The sequence below is a fragment of the Typopeltis vanoorti genome, chromosome 11 (assembly GCF_054136105.1).
Source record: "Typopeltis vanoorti isolate ZY-2024b chromosome 11, IOZ_Tvanoo_1.0, whole genome shotgun sequence".
Classification (NCBI taxonomy): Eukaryota; Metazoa; Arthropoda; class Arachnida; order Uropygi; family Thelyphonidae; genus Typopeltis; species Typopeltis vanoorti.
In genome coordinates, this window is record NC_143559.1 from 51,316,420 (window position 1) to 51,338,585 (window position 22,166).

The 22,166-nt window shown below is 36.0% G+C and overlaps 1 protein-coding gene across 1 annotated transcript in view; it reads right to left on the bottom strand.

The window, feature by feature from the left end:
• The window catches only part of Pez (protein tyrosine phosphatase non-receptor pez), a 350,703-nt gene that overhangs the window by 238,304 nt on the left and 90,233 nt on the right, over nucleotides 1-22,166 (bottom strand). The window contains exon 7 of the mRNA XM_090400358.1: nucleotides 8,439-8,527. Within this exon, the coding sequence (XP_090256484.1) occupies nucleotides 8,439-8,527 (89 nt within the window). The remainder of the gene's footprint in view (nucleotides 1-8,438; nucleotides 8,528-22,166) is intronic.

Genomic DNA, 22,166 nt, shown 5'->3' on the forward strand with positions numbered 1-22,166 from the left:
TTGCCAATCTAGATTAGCCAGAAATCATCTGGCATACATCATGCATCTCTAGACCTATTCCATGGAAAGGTTTGGAGAAACCTGTGCTGTTGCTCTTCACATCTCCAAAAATGTATTAATACCCTTGATAGGGTTTGACATTCAGATCAGATCGGGACCATTACACATACGGATCAGATCGATCCCTACGTGTAATGGTGGATGATGTTTTCTCTCTTCAGACTCACCTGTTAATGCCAGTAACCCTCAGGGCTCTCATTCCATCCACCTTTTCCTGATTTATATAAATTACTTGCTCTCATTAACTACAAACCCTATTCATCATTTAATGATGATAATTATAATAATTATAGAACCAAAAACCAAAATAATTATTTTGGTTTATGATTATATTACTATACCCAAATTATATATATATATATATATATATATATATATATATACATACATATATACACCAAAACAATTATTTTGGTTTATACTAAACTGAAGTTTTACTATAGCCTAGTAGTTGTATCCATAATGTTTAAATAATAAAGACTGATCTTCACAGTATCTTTGATTGGGGTGAAAACAACCTTTCACCTTCAAATGCTTCCAAAGTACAAAAAAGATTGCAAAACAGACCTAAGATCCCCACTTTTGATAATGCTCAGCTCAACAGTTAAGACCAAATCTCTCTTCTCAGATTGATTCTTACTATAGATTAAAAATACCAAGAAATTATATACTTGGTTTAATCCTTTATCCAAGTGCAAGCAAACAAAGTTGGTGCCTGAAGTATTTTCAGGACTAGGGCAATTCGTGGTAAAGGTGGTATGACTTCACATCATTGGCCTTAGTAACCCATAATGCATTATAACATGCATAATGCTATGTATTATGGGAAGGGTCACTACCCAGACTAGTTTCAACCTTTATTGAGGTCTCATCAGTGGGAGCCAGACCCAGAGGTGGTACCATGGTTGAAGTAATGCAGAAATCATATTTTATACGAGTTGCCAAAAGACCCATAATGCATAGCTTAATACATGTCTGCAAGGACATATGCTTTGCATTACAGGATACCAAGGCAAGTGATGCAAAGTCATACCACCTCTACCACGAGTTGCCCCAGTCCTGAAAATACATTCTTTCAGTGCTGAAAATACTTTATCCAAGTACAATGGTACTTTGGTTTGCGAGCATAATTCGTTCCGGAAATGTGCTTGTAATCCAAAGCAGTCATATATCAAAGCGAATTTCCCCATAAGAAATAATAGAAACTCAGATAATTCGTTCCAAAACTCAAAAATATTCATATAAAAATAATTAATACAAAATACATATACCTTCGTATACCTTATATATGTATACTTTTTTTATATTTTTATTATTTAAATGTAATATGCATAAAGTAATAGAATTTATTAATTACATTACAATTACATATTACAGTAATTGTATTGGGTAGGACGACTTTCATTGTCACTAATGGAATCACTGCTATCTGTTGACTCTTTTTCTTTTTGTGCGACTTTAACAAGGAACCTATCCAATGACACTTGCTTCTGCCTCCTTTTGAGGATTTCACGGAAATACGACATTGCATTGTCATTAAACAGATTCATCGCTCACACTGTCACAGCCTTACTCAGGTGGTGCTATTCTACAAAATTTCCACATTTTACACACCTCCCTAATCTCATTTGAAGAGAGGGATGTCTCCATCTTTTTCTCCTCCTCCTCAGACGAGATCTCCTTCATAACCTCCTGCTGTTGCTTGCAATGCAGATCCATCAGTTCATCAGTGGTAAACTCCTGGCCATGTTCCTCCACCAGCTCTTGAATGTCGTCCTCATTCACCTCTGGTCCCATGGTCTTCCTCAAGGACATAATTTCATCGACAACATCATGAACAGGAGCTCATGAGCAAACCCCTCAAAGCAACCAGACCACAGTTTTCTCCAAGCAGAATTACGGGTTCTCTTGGTGACCCCATCCCAGGCTTTATCGATGATCTTGCAGGTCCCGCAGTTTACGATGTGGAAATGATTTTTACAAAACTCTCGGAGGGTAAGGTTAGTTCCTTCGGTCACCTCGAAGCATCGCTGAAATAGTGCCTTGGTGTAAAGCTTTTTAAAGTTCGAAATGACCTGCTGACCCATGGGCTGGAGTAATGGAGTAATGTTGGGAGGAAGGAACTTGACCTTAATGAACTCAAATTCTTCTAGTAAGTCGTCCTCAAGGCCTGGAGGATGAGCAGGAGCATTATCCAAAACCAGCAAGACTTTGAGTGGCAATTTTTTTTCTAAAAGGTATTTCTTCACTGCAGGACCGAAGACCTCGTCAATCCACTCAACGAACAAGATACGAGTGACCCAAGCCTTGCTGTTGGACCTCCACATAACGTTTAACTGGCTCTTCTGCACCATGCATTTCTTGAAGGCGTGTGGATTCTCAGAATGATACACGAGTAGGGGCTTGACTTCACACAGCAAGAGGGTGAGACAGTCTTTCATAGGCTTGTAACCAAGCATTGCATTCTCTTCTGCTGTAATGTAGGTCCTCTTTGGCATCTTTTTCCAAAAAAGCCCCGTCTCATCACAATTAAAAACTTGCTGCAGCAGGTAACACTCGGAAACCATGAGTTTCTGGAACTCGGCAACGAACGCCTCAGCTGCCTTTGCGTCCGAACTTGCAGCTTCTCCGTGCCTAACAGTGGATGCCACTTCTCCTCTTAAAGTTATCAAACCATCCCCTGCTCACCTTGAAGCCTTCTTTGTTTTCTGTAGATGTATCTGGCAGTTTACTTACGAGGTCGGTGTACAAGGCCTTTGCCTTCTCACAGATCAAGTTCTCGGCCACAGTATCACCTGCTAGTTGCTTCTTCTTTTATCCACGTCTAAAGCAACTTTTCTACATCTTCCAGAATACATGGCCGTTGCTTTGATACTCATGACTCCTTTTGCTACATCTAGCCCACCCACCCCAGTTCTTCTTTCTTCTTTAATACTGTGCAAATCGTTGACGTAGACTTCTTATAAAATCTTGCAATGGCAGCCACTTGCATACCTTGTTCGTGCATCCCGATGATTTCCTTCTTAACTTCCACCATAATCATCTCTTTCTTCTTACCGCCTTCCTTTTCAACCCTTTTCTTCAATGGGGCCGTAGTACAGTTAATAAAAAACAGTCACTACATTTGGACACAAAATAAAAAATGCTTTACGCAGACACACGTGGTCACAATGCTAGCACGAATGTTGACTATATGAATGAGGTATGCCGACTGAGACCGAGCATGCGAGATAATTACCCATAATCCCGAGCAGCTTGTGATCACATGATGCTCAGCAGACAAAGCGTATAGGTAATACTTGTATTGCAAGACCTCACTTGTTTATCAAGTTAAAATTTATTAAAAATTTTTGCTCGTCTTGCAAAATACTCACAGACCAAGTTACTCGCAATTCAAGGTATCACTGTATATAATTTCTTGATATCTTTAATCTATAGTAAAACCAGGTGGAAAAACTTTTAACAATTAATTATCTCTAATCTAGAGTATTATAATAATAAGGTGACACCTTTTGGCAACTCGTATATAAAAATATGACTTGTGCATGACTTCAACCTTGGTATCACCTCTGGGTCAGGCTCCCACTGATGAGACCTCAATAAAAGTTGAAACTGGTCTGAGGAGTGATCCTTCCCATAATGCACAGCATTATACATGTCTTCAAGGAGATGTACTTTGCATTATGGGATACTAATACCAAGGCAAGTGATGTGAAGTCATACCACCTTAACCACGAGTTGCCCCAGTCCTGAAAATACTTCAGGTGCAAACTTTGTTTGCATACACTTGGATAAAGTATTAAACCAAGTATATATTTCTTGGTATCTTTAATCTATAGTATAACCAAGTGGGAAAACTTTCAACAACTGATTCTTACGATCGTTATGTCCTCACCTCCATATATTTCTTATTACTTGCCTTATTATATTTACTTCGTGTCTATATCGTTATTAATTTCTTAATTCAACACTTTCTGTTTTAACCTTAATTATACCTTATTTACTCTTTAATTTATGCAGTCTCAACATTTACTTTTGGCCATTAACAATTTTAAGAATATTGCACGTGGGTAAAAGACAAAGAGATTCCCAATAGACAATGGCAATTCCTTTGTTCTAGTGCTTGTTCTCTCTTCGGATTCAGGGAAAATTTATATTATACTGTGCCACCCTGAATCCTAGATTTTTGAACAATGAAAAATCAAAGAACAAGAACTTAGCATATAGCACACTATCCCTATTTTCTTAAACTATATAAAGTACTTCAAACCTCATCTATCTCTAACTTAGTTTGCAGTCGTAGCCTCCCTTATAAATTGCTTCCCGCCGTGGTTCGATTATTTGTGAGCAGCGCAATAGAAAATGAAATCAGGCAAGTCAATTATTGAATTTAAAGAAAACATTTAATTACACTGTAGTCAGATTACACATCTTGAATAAACTTTGGCACATGTTAAGCTTCAATATTAATTTCAATGGAAAAAAAAAAAAACATAATTATCTAACCCTTCTTACTCTCTCTCTTAGCATGTATAAATATCAGTACAGTTAAAACATTCTATCAAAGGTAAACCATAAGCTAAAACTCCACAATACTAAAGGTTATTCATCCATAGACATTAATTTAACCCTAATTTCCATTCATGTCTCAAGAGTTACACTGCCCTCTTAAACTATATCTCTAAAGTCCTTGCATAAAATTCACAACCTTCTAAACTTAATGTCCAACTAAAATTTACAGTCTTTCTTCTTTTATACATTCTCTAAACAGATTAAAGTTTCTACTTTATCAATTGCTGGGGGACCATTAGAACATCATACATATCACAATATAACATCACATCCAGGTTAACTTTCCGTTCTGCTTGGTCTGCATTACCCACTGAATGGTCCGGACTGGATATATCTCTGGTGACAAAAATATGTGCTCGCCGTTCACTGGTCATCAGGCTCGGCAAGGCTTAGCTGTCTCTGCGACAATCAGGAACTCAACTTTGCTGGGCAAATCCTTAACTGGCAATCTCCCAAGGATTCCTCAGCATTCTCCCACAATCTCTGCTTTTACGATCCTTCCAAGGAACGGGGACGAAAAACATCGACAAGCGAAGAGGAAGACTAAAGAAAAAGCCAGCCAAAAACCTCTGAGCTGGCGCAGCTCGCCTTTTTAAATTCCGCGCCCAATACTTCGTTACTACGTCATTAAATTTCTCACTCTTTGCTCACGTCACCTTGCATAAAATAAAATTAAGATTACCACCAAAATGGCTACAAGTAACAAGAAACAGAAAGAAAAATTGAAACATTTGTTTATAAAACTAGACTATTGAATGACATGAATATACAATGGCTATATGAACAAAGAATTAACCAATATCTAGACAAAATAAAACAAAATGAAGAAATAGAAATAGAATGGCTTAATATAAAAACGATACTAAATGCAGCAGCAAATGAAAGCTTAGGAAAGAACAAAAAATTCAATAAAAGGAAAAAAACTGAAGATCTGGGATGATAAAATGAAAGAAATAATCAAAAAGAAAAAAGAAGCCTATCACAAATGGTTAAGCAGTAAAAGATTCGAAGATGAAATAGAATATAAAAGAATAAGAGCCATAGCTAAAAGAGAAATCAGAAAAAGACATAGAGAATCATGGAACAAATTTGTTTCTAATTTATAACATGATTTATATAAAATAAGACCCAATGTATATAAAATTTTGAAACACTTAAATGCAGATACCAAAGAAAACATAAAATTAAACACTGAATTGAAATTAGAAGAATTTCTAAATTACTACACAGAATTGTGGACAGACAAATATTTTAAAAAAGACAATTGGCAAACAATTAACAAAAATGAAAAGGAAATAACTAAAAAGAATTAGAAATCAGTCTGAAAGAAACAAGAAACGGAAAATCACCTGGAGAAGATAAACTAGGTTCAGAACTATATAAATATGCAGGAACAAGATTCAAAGAAAGACTCTTATTTTTAAATAAAATTTACTCAACTGGTATCCCCCCATTAGAATAGAAAAAAGCAATTGTGATTCCTATCTTTAAGAAAGGTAATAGAGATGACTCTAAAAACTATAGAGGTATCAGTATACTAATTTCCTGTTACAAAATATATAGCAGAATCTTAAATAGCAAACTAATGAAATATTCCAAAAACTTTATTTTAGAAGTACAGAATGGATTTAGAAAAGGACGATCATGTATAGACCCGGTCTTCTGCCTAAAATTAATAACAGAGAAAAGAAGAGAATACAATTTAGAAACACATATTGCATTTATTGACTTTGAAAAAGCATTTGACAAAGTTAAAAGAAACATTATTTAACATATTAAAAGAAAGACAAATACCAAATAATATCCCAAAAGCTATCACAAGTATATATGAAAATAATCAAATACAAATAAGATTAAATCATGAGCTATCATATACGAGAGAGATAAACCAAGGGGTCCGACAGGGATGCCCCCTCTCAGCAACTTTTTTTAATATCTACTTAAATGAAATAATAATAAAATGGGATAAAAATTTACATCAAGGAATTAAACTTTCTTCTACAGTAAACTTAAACACTTTCATCTTTGCCGACAACCAAATAATTACAAATTCTGAAGATAAACTACAGAAAGCTATTTTAAATCTAAATGAGATATCCAAAAATTATGGTATGATAATATCAACATAAAAATCAAAAACTATGGCCTTTAAAGGACAAGATCCAGCAAGAACAAAAATAGTAATAGATAACATGATCTTAGAAGAGGTGAATTCATTTAATTACCTAGGATGTATGATCACATATGAAAATGAAAAAGATATAAATGTAAAAATTGCAAAATATTTAAAAATAACAGGTGTAATTAACTCTATATTTAAACCAAACCTAGTTCAAAAACCAGACTAAAAGTAACAATACATTAGCCCTACCAGTCTTAATGTATGGAAGCAAAATCTGGACAATAAAACAAAAAGATAAACAAAGATTAACAATAGCAGAAATGAAGTTTATGAGAAAAACTGCAAAGTATACTCTATTTGATCACAAAAGAAACGAAGAAATTATGAAAGAATTAAATCAAGAACCAGTAATAGAAAAAAATAAAAAATATAAACATAAATGGATGGAACACGTTCAAAGAATGAAAACAGAAAGATTACCAAAACAAGCCTTAAAGTACAAGCCATTAAGAAAAAGAAAACCAGGACGTCCTTTTAAACAATGACTTCTAAGGCCGGAACAGGACATGCTAGGCCTAAATCCTTGATATATGATGATGACCTTACATCTCCCAGCACCACAATCTCCCCTAGCATGCTCTTCGGTGGTGGTGGTGGGGGGGGACCACGTGCATGTGTACTTTGGCGTATGTTTAACTCCTGGCTATTGGTACTTAATATGATTAGCCTTCTCTCAGTAATATACAAGTATTTATACAAAATAGCAAAGTTTAAACAATGGATTATTCACAGTAAATACATTACAACACTATGGACAAATAAAAGGATTCTTAAATTATTTACATTTCTGGTAATTTACAAGTAATTTTATCTGCCTGATACCTCAGTATATGCCAAAATGTAAGATGCATGTTAAGTTCTGAAGAAAATATAAATTAATACAGTTTCAGTTTCATTCAGAACTTAACACTATAATCCTTTCCTGACATAATTACTTCAATAATATCATCATCATCAGCTTCCAAAAAGCTTGGCATCGTTTTGCACTCAAGATGGTACTTCTCTGCTGAACCGTTACTTGCTTTGTATAAATTCCAAATCCGACCAATCTTGGAATACTACTCTCATGTTCAGGGTGATGCACCTAAAACCTCCCTAAAAATTCTTGATGCTGTTCAGAAAGCACAGCTTGGTTGATTAGTGATGCATCTCATACACTCTCTCTCTTCAGCCACTTTTTGATAGAAGATCAGTTTCTGCATTGTGCCTCTTATAGAGATATTTTCATGGCCATTGTTCAGCAAAAGTGGCATCCATTATGCCTCCCATTTCTGCCAGATATATAGGAACACGAGCAACAACTGCTCAATGTCCCTTTATAGTCAAACAGCATATGTAACAAACCTGATTCTGTCAGTCATCTTTCAATTCCATCCACCACAATTCTGTGGGACAGCATTTCTCCATGATGCATTTACAATAGACTACAATCTCAACAGTTCAAGAGAAATATCAACAGATTATTCTACTCCTGCCCACACAAATAGTATTTATTTGCTAAAGATCCTTCTGCCTTTTGTATGTGGCAGTAATAAAAAATAAGTGGAAAAATTTTCTAAAATCCAATTAGCACTTAAGAGACAAAAAATAAGCTTTTTATATACAACAAAAAATTACAACTTACTGAAAATATAAGGATGGTTGTCCATTTAAGTATTTAATAAAAATACCTAACAAGGAAACAGCGACGTAGAGTGAAGATCCTGACTGATCCTGCATATATTTTTTGGGGGAAAAAATGAAATTAAACAATGAACAATACGAAAAAACACTGAAAAAATTCTCTTTTGTCTCAGTATAATGCTATTTCATGCAGAACAAAAATTTCAGCATTATAACTTAAGTGAACATAAAAGAATAGTAGTATCCTTACATAGAAATTAGAGTTGTTTTTCAGCTCAGCCGATTCTTTACATTTCTTTAATATCTTTAGCATACCAATTAAATAATAACCATATCATATATATTAACTTATAATAAACCATAAAAAGAGCCTATGTACATTGAAATCATGATGCCCTTTGGTTGGAAAGACGAGTTCAAATTACACATAAAATGTGAAGAAACTTTATCAGTGCTTTACAATAGAAGGTGAGTTAGCTTGTTTCTTATGGAGGTGGCAGATTTTTGTTCCCAGAAAACTCAGGTTTTTCATCCCACAAAACTGGATAACCCACACAATTTACAGACATCACAGATAGGATTAACAGTAAGCAGTAATTTAAGAAGCCAATTTACATGGCCATTATGATATTCAATACTAAATACAAGAATAATCTTTAATGGCAGGCAATATCAAGTAGAGTGATATGGCAAATATCAGAATGAAGAATTGGAGAGTGCACAACTTATTTGGGCATATGGTCTCACAGAATGCTCTAATAAGAAAGTAGAAGAGAAATTTTTCAAGGTTAAAAAAGGTAGCTGACACAAAGAAACAGCTGATCCTTGTTGGAAATCTAAACAGAAGAGTAGGGGATGATTATTTCCAGACATACAGAAAAGATTTGAGAAAATTTGGACAAAGAGCAAAGCTAATAATAATAAAGATAATTGCTGCATTAATTTCTGTTCAGGACATGGCCTAGCATTACTAACACCATGCTCCAACATAAACATGCACAAATTCACATGGACAGAAAACACAAGAAAAGTCTCATTGACTATGTCATTGTTGATAATGATATCTTCAGGACACAAAAGTATGTAGCAGATCTGAAATAGGAAGTGATCACCATTTAGTTTTGAGCAGATTAAAACTGAATATCATATTGAAAAGAAACGTGCAAGAAAGTTCCAAAAAATAATCAAAGTCGAGCAGCTTTCAGAGGTAAACTGTAACTCAAATATACAAATATTAATTTAAAAAAATGAAAGCATTTGAAAACAAAAACTTGAAGATTCAATGGCAAACCCTGAAGAAAACATTGATTCAGACAGGAATGTGTTATCAGAGCTAGTCTCAGGTGTTATGGTCATTTAAACAGAATGAGAAAGGAAAGGTTAGCAAAACAATGTTTTTTGCCAGGATGACAAGACAAAGATCCAGAGATCTCAGTGGATTGACAGAATAAGAAGTGCCTTATAAGACCAAAATATAAGATCTGATAACATTATAGTCCCGATAGATAACAGATTAATTTGGAATAAAATAGTTGATAGAAGTTAGTAATAATGTAAACTTTATGTGGTACAATCACACCTTTCCCCTATCCCTGAGGATACAAATCAGGAATCTGACGATGAAGTTTATTGTGCATGGATGACGCAAAACTACAGGGCATAAGAAAAAGCCAGTGGAGAAGAGAAAACAAATATATGTAGTTTCTTCTTTTTTTACTGTTGGTATGAAAATAGTTGGAATGACCTTCAGCAATTGATTGTAGTAGTAGTGAATTTATATAATTTTAAAAAAGAATGGCTGGAGAATGGGTAAAATTTTATTTACAGGGTTTTAAATTAAAGTACCCCTATTCAGAACAATTTGGAGAGATAGAGAACCAATAAATGAAATATCCTCAAACTCAGAGGGTATCCTAACCAGACCAGATCATGGGGAAGAGATATGAGAATTCAGAAATTTACCAATAAGGAAATATCCCAATAACCATCCAGTTCAAATTACATTAAGTGAACTGGTTAATTATTGTTTCATCTCACAACTGCAGTACAGAGTATGCCTAAACCCAACAGAATTCATTCAAGAGAGCACCTCCCCACATAGCATGTGAAGTTCAACAATTACTGCATCAATATTTCACATAGGATAGAGTAGTCAGTTGCTTGTTTTCTAAGAAATAACCACTGCATTCACCAGATGTTTTAACTCCTGTAACTTTTGGCTTTGGGGTTACCTCAAAAGCATAGAGTATTCGGACAGAGTTCTTCCAATGGCAGATTGCAAAAATCACATACATCATATGCAAAACTTTTCAACAGATTAGTTGTGTTCCACTGTAGACAATGCTATACGACAGTATCAGTACCGAATCTCCTTGACAGCTCTATGTGATTTGAAACACCTATATATATTTTTGTATTACATTATTTTATGAAGCAAGCAAAATAAACATCATTGAATCATTTCACAATTCCATACCATCCAGTTCACATTAATGTAACTTCTGCTCACAACACCATATTTTCTCTACTGGTCACTTTTCGAACTAATTTTTTTTTTATTGTCAAAATCTCTTCCTCACGATTTAGGTTACAGTACCCACTAAGTTTGAGGGTATTTGTCTACTGGTTCTCTCTACAGATTGCTCTGAATAGGATACTTTAATTTGAAACACCTTGAATAACAGTTATATTAAAATAAAATGGCTGTGAGAAAGTGAGCAGAGGGAGAAGAAACACCAAATATGAATATAAATAAAAGAAAACCTTTGTTAAGGAGTGGTGAATCTTATACCATATGGGTATGATTTGCCTAGGTCAGGGATGCACAACTTAAATGCTGCCACAGGCCAAATCAAGTAATTGTTACACTTACATGGATCACATTTTTTTATAACTTTTAGCAAAAATTTTCAACAATTTTTTTTGGATTTATATTTATAAGCAACATTACAAAATATCTGTAATATATATAACTGCTTTAGTAACTACTTTACAAACTAAAAAAAAATAAATATTACCATTAATTTACATAGATATGGAATAACACAATTTTCATGAAGGTATTGCTGGTGTGACATTGAGAAGCTGACCAATCAAATTTTACTATGTGTTTAGTGCAAACACAAACAAATAGTAAAATTTTGATTTCTCAACAAATAGTTGATTTCTGAAAGTGAGAGAAATGTAAACAAACTCCTCTCCTTAATAAAAATATTTATTTACCATAACAATATATGAATCTACTGATATTTTAAATCCTTTAATATTATACAAATATGTTTTCTTGTATAATTATTAAAATAGAGTAATATATTATATTAAAAGAAATTCAATAATCTCTTTAATTTTTAATATCTACGTTTCAATTTCAAAGTACATTATATAATAACTGGTAATTAGCTTACGGAATTAACAACGCATATAAAGTATATTAATTAAAGGCAACTTTATTGAATAACTATATTTCGGCAATGTCAAGTTGCCATCTTCAGGAACATAAAAATATGGTATGTGCATGCAGGCACTAACAAAAGCAAATGAGGAAGAAGGCAAGAAACTAATATTGTTCCTAAAGTCCTAATGGTGCCTTCTGGCAGGCTAATTTGGTTGTCTTGGCCGTTGGGCTGAAGTTCTCACAATGTAAGTCTCCCAAATTTGGGGTAGTTTCATGCACCCAAATTTGTTGAGGTTTTGAACGTTTATTAGAGCTGCTGATGAATCCTTGAATAATCTTTCATATACTTAAACTTGCTGCGGTGTATTATTGTAGTTTTCTTCCAACGAATTCTATGGTGGGTATCTAAGGCATGGTCTGCCAGCCCAGAGTGGCTGTACTGGTGAAACCAGATGTAGTCTTTATGTTCTGAAATCCTGATATTTGTTGTCCTGCCTGTTTGACCAAAGTAGGACAATTTGCAGCTGCAAGGGACCTAGTATACACCAGGTAGGTCTAGGGGAAGTGGTCGGTCTTTGATAGAGCAGATAAGGGATGTCAACTTTTTATATGGTCTGTAACAAGAAGTGAGGTCATATTTTTTGAGGATATTGGTTATTTTCTCAGAGGTGCCCTGGATGTAGGGGATGGTGATAGATTTGGTGTAATCTTTATTGTGGAGGGGGGAGGGGTTGTGGTTTACTGGTTTTAGTATTTTTTGGATTTTTTGGGGGTTATAGCCATTGGCTAAGAAAGTGTTGAGGATGTGGTTTAGTTCAGTGGTTAGGGAATTGTCATCTGAGCAGATTAATTTTGCCCTGTTATGTAGTGTTTTTATAACCCCATATTGTTGTGAGGGGGGGGGAGGGATTGCTGGTGAATGTATCTTCCAGTATGGATGGGTTTTCTGTAAACAGAGAAAACCAAAGATCCATCAAGCTGGCAAGTGATTAAAGTGTCTAGGAAGGGGAGGGTGTTGTTTTCCTCATTTTCTAAGGTGAACTGGACTCTGGGGTGTTGGTTGTTTAAGTGTGTTAGGAAGGAGTGGAGTGTATCTGAGCCATGTGGCCAAATAGCGAACACATCATCCACGTATCAAAGCCAAATAGTGGGTTTTTGTGGGGTGGAGTTTAAGGCTTCAAAGGTCTCCATAAAGAAATTGGCCAAGGGTGGGGAAAGTGGTGAACCCATGGATGTCCCATCTATCTGTTTGTAGAATTTTCCTTGCGTTGTTAATTCCGTAAGCTAATTACCAGTTATGTATGACCAACGTATAAGCCTTGCTACTAGAATTACATTACATAATGTATCATGATATGGTACCAATCACTAAAGATTAACAGAGAATGAAGGCACCACTTTTTATTCATTCATTTTTTTTTTTTTTTTTTTTTTTAAACTTTAAGTGATCTAGCCATCTGATAATGTTTAAAATTCATTTTGATTACCATCATCAAATCCTTCATATGCACTATAAAGGGGTATACAGAATACTATGATAGTACTACAGGATTAAGTCATGATCAAGTTTACATACTAGCTTCTCATTAACAACCTTCCACCAAATTATTCTTACTTGTCAGGTCTCCAATACAGTCGCATATAACATTTGTCATCCAGCAATCTACTGAGATGTTGGTGGTCCTGAGGTATTTTTCCTGTCATCCTGGTACCAAATACGTTTTCCACCTTTCTAATCCTATTCTGTTTATGTGACTACACCATCATAGATTAGCTCTGCTTACTTCTGCACAATTTGTAAGTACTTATAGTGTGTCAAATCAGTTTTTTTCAATTAAAAATCAACCATGTATAAGCACCTGCTATGCCTACCGTGTAAAGAAAAGATGATGACAAGGCCAACAATGGAAGAGCACCTTGTATCTCACTAGCACAGTGCCATTGATCGCCAACAAACCCAATGATAACATAAAGTGCTGCAGATGTAAAATTGATGTTACCAATAAAAAAAAAAGGGTATATAGTGCAATTTCTGTTAACACGGGTTACATGTTTCCTGTGCAAAAATAGATAAATTGGTGCACAAGCTTTTTATCGACCTAAACCAGCGCTTCTGTTCGCTGTGCCTCCCTTCTGTAGAAGGGCTTCTGAACTTGGGTAACCGAGTTGAAAACCTTGAACAGCAGCTTATGATGGCACTTATGACAACACTATGAACAAAACTATCTCCTCCAAAATCAGAATGCTGGAACCTAAACTTGAACTACTTGATAATCAGCAGTGCAATACAATTGCACCACTGCCAGCCAATGAACTTCACGACCTAAGCACATCAACAGTACACAACTCGATCAAGGCAAAAAATGAGAAATTCCACGCAGTTATTGTGAACTTTTTGACAGAAAGTAGTGAATCACTAAAAGATGACATAAGCAAATTAGCAGGAGAATGTAACATTGATTCTAGAAACACTGTCAGATGTTAATGTTTCAGACCCATAAATAAAAGAAAGGGTGAAGTGAACTTTCCTTGCCTCGTGAAAGTGACTCATGACAAAACGACAAGCACCTCTAAACTGATAACAGTGATTAATAAGAAGTTCAAAGATGCTTGCCCCCAATCATGCATACGTGCTGGATCTGACCAAAAACTTCCACCCAGAGAGAATAAGCATGTCAACTTCGAAAACAACTTGAAAAAAAAAAAAGGCCAAAATGGAGACAACACTTCAGTCATTGACTACAAAAAAGTTAAATTAGTGCAAAAATCAAGTAATGTTACTAGTAGCCACCATTTAGACCAGTATGCAGGCACTGCATATGGAACATCCAAGACCCTAAAATACATGTCCCACAGATTCTTGCATATCCACATCACTAACATCTGTGGTCTCAACTCCAAACTTAATAGTGTCCACTACTATCTCCAGTCTACCAAACCCCACCTACTCCTTTTGGAAGAAACTCAAATTTCACTGCCTGCCAGCACTATTCATCTCAACCCTCCTAACTATGCACTCTTTAACTCATTTCAACTCAAAGGTGATATCTGTGCATATATCCGCTCTGACATACCTTGATAGAGAGCACCCAACCTAGAATCACCCAACTTTGACTTTTGATAAAAATCTCCCTTTCCCACTCAGTCAAATTCATTTGTTGTCTCTATCTCTCCCCTAATGCCACCAACCACTCTGAGCTCTTTAATTTCCTCTCCTTAAAAACAGATTTCCTCTGTTTTTAAGGAGAGGAAAAGTTCTGCTTTCCTAACAGTGAAATCACCCTCCTAGGAGATTTTAATGTCCACAACAGGACATTAAAACATTTCCTCCTCTGACAACTGGAGGAGGAAAGCCACAACTGGCTTTCCTCCTCCAGTTGTCAGAGATGCTGAATCATTTGCCATCACCAACGACCTTACATAAATTGTTCACATGTCAACCAGAATACCAGATAATCCGAACCACTTCCCAAACATCCTAGATCTCTTCCTCACCAATGACCCTTCCAAATACACAGTGGAAGTAGTGAGTGCCCTACATAATTCCAATCACAATCTAGTGGTCATCTCCTCCCCAATGCGATAATGCTTGCACAGCCACTCCCATACAAGAGTAGTTTGACATTATAACAGTGCCAGCCTCTGTGACTTCTATGCTTAATTCCCATGGTTGGACTATTGTTTCCAACCAAAAAACATATGCACTGAACATATCACCAAAGTAATCCTTACTGGTATGGAAACATACATTAGCCACACTACTCTAAACGCCATCCCCTAACTAAACCCTAGTTCTCCAAAAGATGTGCTGTACAAATAAAAATTAATCATACCACAACTGGCTCATATCAAGAACTCCATCCTCCTTTAGTGTTTATACTCAAGCCCAAAAGAAAACTATCAATGCTTCCAAAATAGAGTTGGTTGTAACTTTTGCCTGACACTATTCCCACCCCTATCATACCCAGATGGTTCTACTGCATCATCACTCACAGAAAAAGCCAATCTCTTGGCTTCACTTTGCCTCCAATGCATGCATAACCAACAATGGTAAATGAATCCAACCATTCCAGATGGCCAATATATAATGCCCCTATATGCTTTTGCCAGAAAGAGATCAGAAAAATATTGTCCAAATTAGACACAAAAAGTCTCTTGGCCCTGATGGCATTTCTCCAATTGTCTTGAAGGTTTGTGCACCAGAACTGACTCCTATCCTATGTCGCCTGTATATACTCTCTTACTCCACTGGTATTTATCCCACAGTCTGGAAATTGGCCTATATTTAACCCATTCCCAAGGGTGACAAATCACTGCCATCAAACTACTGTCCTATCTCACTCACCTCACTCCTATCTAAAGTAACTGAGAGAACCATCAATTCCAAACTCTGACTCTACCTTGAAGGCACCCAGCTAATAAATGACCACCAGTATGGGTTCTGTTGCTGCTGATCAACAAGAGATCTACTCACCTATATCACCCATCTTTGGACTGGAGAAGTTTGGTAAATCTCAAATGGTTGCACTTGATGTCTCAAAAGCTTTTGACTGGGTCTGACACAAAGGCTTCCTAAGCAAACACATCATTTGGTCTGTCTTAGGCCTTCTGCAGTTGGCTGTCAGCTTTCTGTCTGGATGCACTGTGATGGTAGACAGTTACTTATCATCTCACTATTCAACTAATGCTGGGGTTCCACAAGGTTCTGTTCTCTCACCAACCCTCTTCCTTCTATATATATTAATGGCCTACTTCGGTTGACCTGCAACCTAATACACAGTTTTGCAGATGACAGCACATTGCACGCCTCCCTTTCCTTTGATAAACCTTACTCTATGCAACTCACCTCAATCTACAGAACATCAACCACCACTGATCTCAATTCTGATCTCTAAGCCATTTTCGATTGATGTTCAAATAACCTCGTCAATTTCGATGCTAGTAAAACCCAGTTCTGTCTTATTTCTTACCAAAAAAAGAACCATTTTCTCCTAATATTTTTTTGAAAATACTCAAAATTTCAGACAAGATGAGATTTCTCTTCTTGAAATCACCTGACATCAAGCCTATCCTGACATAAACACATCACAACCATTGCATCCTCAGCTTCTAAAAAACTAGGATTTCCCTTTCGCTCAAGACATTACTTCATCTCTGATTAGCTGCTAACCCTATACAAATCACAAATGCACCCAGTCAATCAGTCTAATTGCCCAGAGGAGAGCAATTAGACTGATTGATGACCCATCTCTTACCAACTCACTCCTCTGTATTGTGCAGACGTTTGGTTTTTGCAATATGTGTATTCTATAAATATTTCCATGGCAAATGTTCATCTGAAATAGCATCAATCATTCCCCCACTCAGTACTAAGTCTGTTGGAACATGTGCAGCTGTTGCCAACATCCTTTCACAATACAACTTGAAACCCAAAGAAGAAGTTTCTTTTCCTCCTCCTTCATCCCTGCTATTGCTGTATTGTGGAACAGTCTTTCCTTGATGTGTTTCCAAGGAATTCGATATAACTTTTAAAATCAAATGTAAACAAGTTTATCCTTTCCAACCCATTACCCATACACATTTCAAATGTACTATAGGTTGAACAAAAAACTAACGCTAATGTAATGATTTTTATGTAATGTGTGGATCAGTAATGTTAATGTAATATAATAACCAACTAATATCTTAATTTTTAATATGATTCTGCCATGTATTCACTCTCCTAATTCTTGGATGGACTGTTTTATTCCTGAAGCCAACTTTCAGATCCACAGGTTAAAACTGGTATGAACACTGTTTAGGATATTGCTAGTTTAGAGTTTCTGCCTAAATTCTATTTTATTCCATATAAGTTTTATACAACTGGTTCTCCACCATACTATCTTTGTTTATTCTATTATCTATTTACAAATTTAATTTGCCATTTTCACTAAAACTTGTCTTAATACATGAAATAGTATTAAGTATTTTACTTGTTCTATATGCTTTCCATTCAGGATGCACTGGATGTTTTATATGTCCTGGCTATTTTCATTATTTATGTCCTTTTTATACCTAATTTCATGCAATTCTGTTGCAGCAGTTTTATTTAGTCCTGATTTGTACTTCATTATTTAAGACTTTAATATCAATAGCATAAAGTACAGAGCTTGAGATTAACATCTTTAATTCTGATATAACATACGTGTAGTATATGAACGCTACTATAATAAATGATGTGGCAATAAACTATGGAAAATTCTGTCATAAGTCCCACAGAACTGGATCAGATTCTTAAAAAGATGTAGGGTAGCCTAGGTAATACCTGCCTGTTGCAGGTTAAGAGAAACCTTTAGGTCTACCAGAGCTAATAAAATTTATGTACAGGCTAGCAGATTGCTACTTATTCTACAACTGTCCAAGGCCAAAAAATGATTGGTGTTGTTCAACAATGAAATTAAATATGTTCACGATGGACTTATTACAACTCTATCCTTAGATTTATTTCAAATAGTTCAGCATATTTCTAGTGTTTCTGCAGACAAAATATTTGCCACTACATGGCAAAAAGTTTATACAAAAATTAAATTATCAGACATCATCAGTTATCTTTGTCATCCAATGGAAATCCTCAAATTACAATTATCTCAATATTTCAGGACAGCTTTTCACAATTAGAACCAAAAATCAATCAAGTAATGGACTATTTTTTTTCTGGCAATTTACAAAGCACTATAATATTTCTTCAGATGTCGCTAACTGTTCAGCTCCAAACGGCACAAATACTTTCAAGTCCAAACCTCCTCCTCCAAACTTGTGTTACTCAGAAATGAAAGCCTTACTCTCACTCTATGGAAGATTAATAATTTTAATATTACAAATAACACTAGGGGAAGAATGTCAGGTGGTGCATGATGATACGACTGGGTCTGGAGAGTTTTTAAAAGTAGCATTATTAGTTAAATAATTGTGTTAAAATTAGACTGTACTGTGGAGTTAAATTGTTTTAAGTTAAAAGTTTTGTTTTAAATATTGTTAATTCAGTCTTTTGCACAGTGTGCAAAAGACTGAACTCAAATGCGAAGCAGAATGATGGTATCCACAAGAATTTAACCAAAGGAACTTTGTGCAGTGCAATGTCAGCGAAATGTATGCATTACCGAAGACAATTGGAATTTGATTTGAAAGCGATAGTGGTAGGAAAGTGTGCCAAAAACGTTATGAGAGCAATGGTCAAAAGTGTGTCTCAGGATGCAAGATTGAGGTAGTGGATGGAACTCAGAATACACTTGAAAATGTATGTGATGTAACAGCAGATAAGACTAAAAGAGAGATTAAATGTGACACGATCAAAAGAACAGTATGACTGATATAAAGAAAGAAGAGTTGGCTATAATGAGTGAGATAGCTTGGTTACACAGTGATACATAGGGCAAAGCAGGAGCTGGAGCTCCTGCTTTGCCCTATGTATCACAAATGGATCAGCTGAGAACAGGATACCTATTTTCTAAGCTCAGCTAAAGATAAGCTTCTGCCTTTGGCCCACCCTGGAGCATATCAAATTCCTTGATTGTGGATTATCATATCATATTTTGGCCAACTTAGAATATCTATACAAAGGAAGTTGAGCAACCTTGCTACATCAACTGAATCTAAATAGAAACAATGGATTTAAATTATCTCTCTTATGGAAAATAGCCTGCTAGAGAGCTACATGGTCGGAAGTGTTTTCAGAGAGCTCCCGAAAGCCAAGTATAATTTTGAGTGAAAATTAGAATATAGGTTTAAATCATAACGTAATATTGTCTAATTTTGGTAGCTTGTTGTGTCTGTGTGATTTTGATGTGAATTCCGTTATTTAATTTAGTATTTAACAATACGTTACATAGATTTGAACATGGTGCCAATGCAACGTAAAATAATGGTGTCCAAAAATACGCCATTGTTCAAAAACTGTAATGTGAGAGAGTTTGTCCAATGTGTGTGTGGGATGTATGCATTCCCGAATGAGGCTGGAGTTTGGATTGAAAGTGATAGTGGTGGGAGAATGTGCAGAAAGTATAAGCAAAGTGAGGAGTTGAAGTATGTGTCAGATTGTGAGACAGTTATGGTTGAAGAAAGCCAGAATGTGAGTGAAAATAGTGGCTTGATAGAGAATTGCAATGTACAAGATGGCAATGAGAGCGGTGATCAAAGAAAGAGTGAAAGCAACTATACAGAGAGAGAAAATGGTTTAAATGATAAAAAAAAATGAGAAATTATTTGTAGGAAGTGAGATCGCTAGGTTGGATGCAGTGATACAAAATGCGCAGGAGTGATTAGAGCACCTGCAGGACTCTTTCCAGAGTGATTCGGCTAACATAAATAAGCATAAGAGTGGGAGAGTTTCTGAAATGAAGGAAAGAGTGTGGTATGGTGACTCGTTATTAAGAGGAGTGATAAATAGGAGTTTAACTAAATTGTACTTACCGGGCGCGAAATTTAAGGATGTAAGTGAGAGTATTAGAGCACAAAAACAGAGGTCGAAAGAACTGATAGTTGTGTGCAGGTACGAATGAATTGAAAGGAGACCGATTTTTTATGAGGGAGGACTTGAAAGTATTGTTAAAGGTAGCGAAAGAAAAGAGTGACAGAGTTAGAATCGTGAGTCTGTTGCCGCAGTATGACAGAGAGGAGTTTAGAAGGAGGGCCATAATCGCAAACGACATTATGCGCAAGTTATACAGATGGTGTAGTGTGGAATTCGTGAACGTGTGGAATGAGTTTGATGGGCGAAAGGATTTATACAAGATAGATGGCCTGCATTTGAATGGATTTGGTGTGCGGACACTGGAAAAAGTGTTGCTGAATGAAGTGAAAATGGATGTGCAGAACCAGGGAAACTAGAAATACCAAGGAGGGGGTGGATATGCGGACATCAGTGAGACAGTTGAATGTAAGAATGTATATAATGTACCCGAGCCAGTACTATGGACAAAAAATGGGAATGGGATATTTAGAATAACGCATCAAGATAGGGGTGGGATAAAGGGATCACTGCACTTCATGTATACTAATGCCAGGAGTATTAGGAACAAGAAGGAAGAATTTTTGGCCTTGATTAGCTCTTCCCGGCCACAGGTTGTTGGCATTAGTGAGACATGGCTGACGGAAGATGATATAGTTAGTGGGATAGAATGTGTAAGTTATAGTGTGTTTAGGAGAGACAGAGAGAATAAAATGGAGGGGGGGGGGGGAGGTTATTGATGATAATTGATGAACTGCAGCCAAGGAGAATTGAAGTTGTATCGCAGGATAGTGAAAAGAGCTCATTTGAGGCTATTTGGTGTGTGAGATTGAGACTGGCAGAATAAAATATACAGTTGGGTGCTGCTACAGAACAGGTGATGGAATAGATGGTGGAGATAGTATGCATAAACAAATTGATGAAATGAGTGGAAGGAGAGTAATTATTATGGGGGATTTCAACTAACATTAATTGGAAGGAGGAGAGACACATGTGAGGAAGGAAATGGGTTTTATTCAATTATTATTAAGGGATAACTATCTGAGACAGCATGTAATTGAAAATACTAGGGGGTGTGGGAGTGCTTGACCTGGTAATAGCATCTCAGGATTTGACTGTAATGAATATGACCATGTTGCCGCCTATTGGTGAGAGTGATCATAAGGTGGCTAAAGGTGTGGAATTTTCAGTTAAGACAGGGTATATGTGGAATTACCGTGCTGGCAAGTATGACAAGCTTAGGAGATTGCTTGGATCAGTGCCATGGCATGTACAACTGCAAGGGCTGGATGTCGATAGAGCATGGGAAGTGGTCAAGGAGCATTTACAGGAGGTTATGACTGATTGTATACCTAGGGCCCGAATAGTAAAACAAGTAGGGGTTAAATGGATGAATAACACCATTAAGCTTGTGCTGCAAAAAAAGAAACAACTGTAGAGGGAATTTAAAGAAAGGGGTAACCTGCAGGCACACGAACGGTATAAAGTGCAGGCCAGAAGAGTAACGAGTGTGGTAAAAAAAGCAAAAGCGGATTATGAAAGGAAACTAGCAATGCAAGCTAAAGAGAATCCCAAACAGTTCTTTCAATATGCTGCAAGCAAGAAAAAACTGTACATGGCAAAATGATTTTAAGGAATGACGATGGTAAGGAGGTTACTGAATCAGTCGATATAGTGGAGTTACTGAGCGATCACTTTGCAAAAGTATATCATCCAGGTGGTGACATTGAAAGAATGAAGGAACCATTAGTTTATACAGGAATTGTGATGAATGAAGTGGAGGTGAATAGTCTATTACAGAACCTTAATGTGAATACATCTGTGGGATTGGATGGTATACTGGCACGGGT